The 5,849-nt window shown below is 27.0% G+C and overlaps 1 protein-coding gene across 1 annotated transcript; it reads left to right on the top strand.

Annotated features, from left to right (window-relative positions):
- The first annotated feature begins 2,024 nt into the window (after positions 1-2,024).
- LOC103308170 lies at positions 2,025-3,306 on the top strand. The gene is made up of 3 exons (XM_008181118.1): positions 2,025-2,215; positions 2,396-2,644; positions 2,817-3,306. The coding sequence occupies exons 1-3, from the start codon at positions 2,025-2,027 to the stop codon at positions 3,304-3,306; spliced, it is 930 nt and encodes a 309-aa protein (XP_008179340.1).
- Positions 3,307-5,849: the final 2,543 nt, after the last annotated feature.

Here is a 5,849-nt window from a genome sequence, read left to right as displayed (position 1 = left end):
AATTTACACAAGACTTCCATTATTTCATTATTTTTGTTTATGTTTGTGTTTCGAGTTGTATTTGTTTTAGTAAACATACCATTCATACTTAATTGTTTGTTTATTCTGTAAAACGTTGTATGACCTGGACACTGGCTATCAGGATAACATTGTTGATACAACCTATATTATATGCATATTATACATTTTCTATCATTACATTTTATAAGAAGGATATGTTCACAAAAATATATGTATGGCTATAATTAAATTGTTCACTTGTAAATTTAATTAGCTATTTGTGTCGTAATATTTATATTTTGATTTTAACTTGGCTGATTTTTTTTTTTACTTTTAAATTGTGTAGTATAATCAAATATTGTAAATTAGGTACCATATTTTGTTATAAACACATACATTATAACGTATAATTAAATATCTTAATAAACCAAGTTAATAAAACAAAAGCATACATATACATGTCTTATATGTTTAAGTTTACATAATAAATATATTAGTTTACCTTTGCAGCAGTTCTGGAGTTTTTCCCAGATTCAATAAAACAGTGCAACATATTAGTTTTTTCAGCGTTAGTGTACATATTTGTATACAAATGTATGTACCTAAGTATGTAAATTGTAGTAGAAAAAAATTAAACTTATTTGTTGTTATAAGTGATGAAATAAAAGAAAGTTGACAAGAAATACAACAATAGACAAATTGGTTTTATTAAAATAAGTCATATATCATTTAACAGATAAATACATATTTAGATACTTGGTAGGTAGGTAAAAACATGATAGTTCGGGATAAACCTTTGCTATAGTGACAATAGTGACATTGATTATCAAAGATTATTATTTATTGAAAGTTTATTTTTGTAAATAAAATTGGAAATTTTGATATCTAGTGAAAAAAAAATAAAATTATCTTACACATGTTAATTTCAAGTTTTAACATTTAAAGTTTAATTTGTATTGTTTTAAAATTTAAACGAGTACAAAATATGGATTAATTCCAATCATATGACGACTTTCTTGCTAACGATGGTCAAGAAACTTCTATATCGGAAGTTGATTTTTATAAACAGAGCTACAAATCCACTTATGATCAACTAGAATTGCAAATTCAGGTATTATAAATTAATAACAATAAAAAAAGACTCAATTAAAAAATATATATATATTCACAGGAGGCATATAGTTTAAAAAATAAAAACATCATTTTAACCAATGATTTGAAGTAGAGCTCGCGATTTTGACCGAGTATTAACCAACACATGTACACGGGTGCCGTGTACACTTATCTTAAACGTATTAATAACCGTGTAATTCAAATCCGGGTACACGTGTATTGATACATGTGTAATTATTCGAGAGTCCGTGTATCTTAAATACACGTAAATTTAAATGTTGTATTAAATAATATTGTTATATTTAATACTTATAGGCCGCAAGTATAAATTCCATGGTTGTTCTATCTATATCTTAACCATAGGTGCAAATAGACAAATTATTTTGGGGGGACTAAAGCCCCTCCTATAATATTTTCTAAAAATTATATATGCTCAGTACTAATAACTGACTTTTGAACTGGGGGGACTTGGCAGAAATGTGGAGGGACTAAGTCCCCCCAAGCCTCCACCTATTTGCGCCAATGATCTTAACCATAATATATAGTTAAACAGTAAATCTAAAAACCCATATTTGTTATGAATTATGTAATGACCGTTATCTGTTATGACCTTATAAGTGTATAAAATATATATACTATACTATTAGTATATGTTATATTAGAAGATAACTTTAAATGCGTTTAAAGTTTATCGTTGTCTCATTAGTCATTACTGTGACTTAGTGTTTGTCTCGTTCAATTTTGTTATCATGAATATTGCGTAATTTAAGCCTAGATAAAGTTTTGATTGTCATTTACAAAAAGAAAAGTTTCGCATTTCCTTTCAACGCGACGTTTATTTTACATTATTTTAAAAACCGCGTTCTTTTCTATTTTCTATTTTATATACTAATTAAAACAAGATAATTAAAATGAATAGTAATCGCAAAAGTTGGGTATGGCAGTATGCTAATTGGGTAGAAAATAAAGCATATTGCAATTTATGTTCTGAAAATGAAAATAATGAGTTCTGTTGTAATGGTGGATCCACAGGGTCTTTAGGAACACACTTAGCAACAATTCATAATATACAGCCGTTATCCAATAATTCTAAATCAAAAAGGTATGTACAAACTTAGTTTAAAATTTAATTTTTTTTATTAGTGTTTGGAATTCTAAATATTGAAAACATCATGAATATTTGCAAATTTGATATAAACATTTTTACGCGTTTCTAAAATTTTAATTTTCACGAAATCGAAAATCTACGCGTAACTCACTTTTTTTTTTAATCCAACTATAGAGATGCTAGTCGTCATGAAATCGATAATCTTGAAATGTTCTGTGCTTCAACATCCACCTCGACTCAAAGCACTTCTGAATCACAAGTTACTGATAATAATCATCGTCAACCTAGAAAACGTCGTCGGACTTATGCCAATAGAAAAAACGATGACTTTTGTAATTCCGAAGAAACGGAACTTATACATCAGGCACTAGCTAAAATGATATCCATGAATCAAATGCCTATATCATTTTGCTCAAGTGCTGGGTTTGAACAATTTATGAACATAGTGAAACCTAACTATAAAATATGCAAAGAAGAAGCAATAAAAAAAAGATTAAAATCATTGAAATTATCAATTCAAGATATTATACAGAGAGATTTAAAAAGTGCTAACAATATAGCTTGTGTGCCTGACTGTTGGTCATCATTATCACAGGATAGTTATATTACGGTTACTGCACATGATTAATGATGAGTGGTGTCCAAAGTCTTATACGCTTACAACTCAAAAAATGGAAGAGTCTCATACGGCTTCAAATCTTGCATATCAATTGGAAAATACTTTTGAAAAATGGGAAATTGACCAAAAAGTAATTACAATTGTTACTGATAATGCAAAAAATGTATTAAACGCTGTACAAATGCTGTCTAATGTGTCGGAAACAAATGATTTGACATGTGCAGCTCATACCGTACAACTTGCGGTGAAATACGGATTACAGCAGGATAATATTAATTTATTAATAACACAATGTAGTAAGATAGTAAGCCATTTTAAACATTCAAATTTAGCTAAACACGCATTAAAAAATAAACAAACCCAACTTGGACTAACTGAACATACATTAATACAAAGTTGTGCAACTAGGTGGAATTCTGTATACTTGATGTTGAATCGCCTTTACACAAATAGATGTGCAATATGAAATGTTTTAGCTGACCGTACAGTTACAAAATCGGCCATGGCAAAAAAATTTGAAATAGAAGGTGATTGGATGAATATCGAAACGTTGGTTACTTTACTGAAACCATTACAAATAATTACGACTGTACTTTCGAGTGAAAAACATTCACCAGTATCGATGGTTAGACCTCTTATGTTCAAACTAATTGAAAAACATTTAAAAATAAAAGAAAATTATGGAATTAGCTTAAAATTTAAACAAACTGTAATTGAACAACTTACTGAACGTTTTAAATTAAATAAACGCGTAATATCACCAAGTGTCATATCTGTAAGACACATTGTCCCATTTTTTGATCCAAGGTACAACAATTTGGAATATGAAATAATCGAAGTTAGAGAAAATATTCTAGAAAAAGTCAAAAAATTAATTGATTATATTACTTTTCAATTTAATGATAACGGTACATAAATGTCACAAACTGATCAATCTGCAACTAAAAAGACTACCAGTGGACTCGAATTTTTATATGGTCAGGAAGAAAATAATATAAATGATGCATCGGCGCAGATCAGAATATTAGAGAGCATACTCAGATATTTTGGAAAAACCCACTTTTTTAGCTCAATCGTTGTAACTCGTGTAAAGGTTGTAAAGACAAACATTTTCGTTTGTAAAAAAACACGTAAAAAGCTATTAAAAAATCAAAGTGGTGGGCTGGGGAAATGGGGGTATTTTGGAAAAACCCAATTTTTTTTAGCACAATCGTTTGTAACTCTTTTGTAAAGGTTTGTAAAGACAAAATTTTCGTTTGTAAAAAAATTAATAAAAAGTTATTTAAAAATCAAAATGGGGTGGGCTGAAAATATTTGGGAATTTTGGAAAAACCCAACATTTTTTTAGCTCAATCGTTTGTAACTCGTTTGTAAAGGTTTGTAAAGACAACATTTTCGTTTGTAAAAAAATTAATAAAAAGCTGTTAAAAAATCAAAGCGGGGGGCTGGGGAAATGGGGGTATTTTTTAAAAACCCAACTTTTTTTAGCACAATCGTTTGTAACTCATTTGAAAAGGTTTGCGTTTTTTTTTTTTTTTTTTACAGTGTTATCAGTTCTTCACTTTTTTTATATGAGACCTTATTGGTCTAACTTAACTCTTGATATTACCTTTTATTTACATGATTATATAATTAAATAATTGAGCAATATTGGTGATAATAGAAATTTATTTTGTACTTTAAATAGTTATAGCTTTAAATAAAATAAAATAAATAGTTATAGCTTAAAATTTAATAAAAAAATTAATATAAATGAATTATTCTTCGACAAATTTAAAAATATTGTATGCAAAAACTATTCAATAACTATACTTTTGGTTTTCATATTGTATATAGTATGTAATCACACTGCACTTGCATATTTGATTTAACTGGTATTGATTTTATTTTTAAATCATCATACATTTCCCAATTATTATTTGGTCTTCTACATATTGCTTTATAATGTCCTACATTGGACATGCATCCAATGTATGAAACAACCCCTTGAAGCTCATAATTGACACTATGAATATGTATAATCTGTGGAATATCCTGAAGCTTAATTTGAAGGGAATTGTTATCAACCATACCTAAATAAATTATTATATAGCAGTAGTAGTGGGTCACTATGGTACACTTTCATTCGAATGCATATTTCCTAAATATTTTTCATAGAAATTGAAATGCAATATTCCTTTAATTATTTTGCAAATCGTGAAACGCAATAATTATTAAAATATTTTTCAAAAATCTGAAATGCAAAATCCGCAAAATATTTTTTAATAGAATTGTTCTATCAAAAATAAAAATCGAAATAGCATATTTAATTGCAAAATGTATTAAAAAGAAATTGAAAAAATTAATTTAAAAATTAAAAATATAATAAATAATAAAATAATGGAAACAACTATCAATGATTTTAATAAATTTCAAAAAAATGAAATGCAAAACGAAATAGAAAACTCAATATTAAATAATGAAATCTTTGTTAAGTTTTGTAAATTTCAATACTATAATACTAATAAAAATAAAAATATTAGAATTATGAAATATAATCTAAATAAAATTCCAATTAAAGGAAATATTTTAATTGTTGATCATGGACACAATATTTCTGGAAATGGAAAACCTTATGCTTCTAAAATACTAGAATCACCAACATGGCTTGAAATTTGTAAAATAGCTAATGATTTAATAAATACAACTGGTACTTATTTTTTCAAATATCTTCATGATATTTGTGTTGTTCAAGATTTAGGAAATATTAAAATATGTTGTCTTGGTATGGGAGGTACAGATTCCGATCACAAAATGCTTAGAATATAATAATTTAATTAATTTAATTTTTAATAGAATTGTTTTATTAAAAAAAAATATGATATTTAACACTCACCCGAATTGGGCACGTGTTATTAAAATCCAAAAATCTTTGAAAACAATTTTACACTATGATACTATGAGGGGGACTTATAAAGAATTAAAATCAAAAATGTTTAATGTAAAAATGAAGATTCTAACATAAATAGC

The sequence above is a fragment of the Acyrthosiphon pisum genome, unplaced genomic scaffold, assembly GCF_005508785.2.
Source record: "Acyrthosiphon pisum isolate AL4f unplaced genomic scaffold, pea_aphid_22Mar2018_4r6ur Scaffold_21633;HRSCAF=24448, whole genome shotgun sequence".
Lineage (NCBI taxonomy): Eukaryota > Metazoa > Arthropoda > Insecta > Hemiptera > Aphididae > Acyrthosiphon > Acyrthosiphon pisum.
This window is presented reverse-complemented; position numbering and strand designations above follow the sequence as displayed.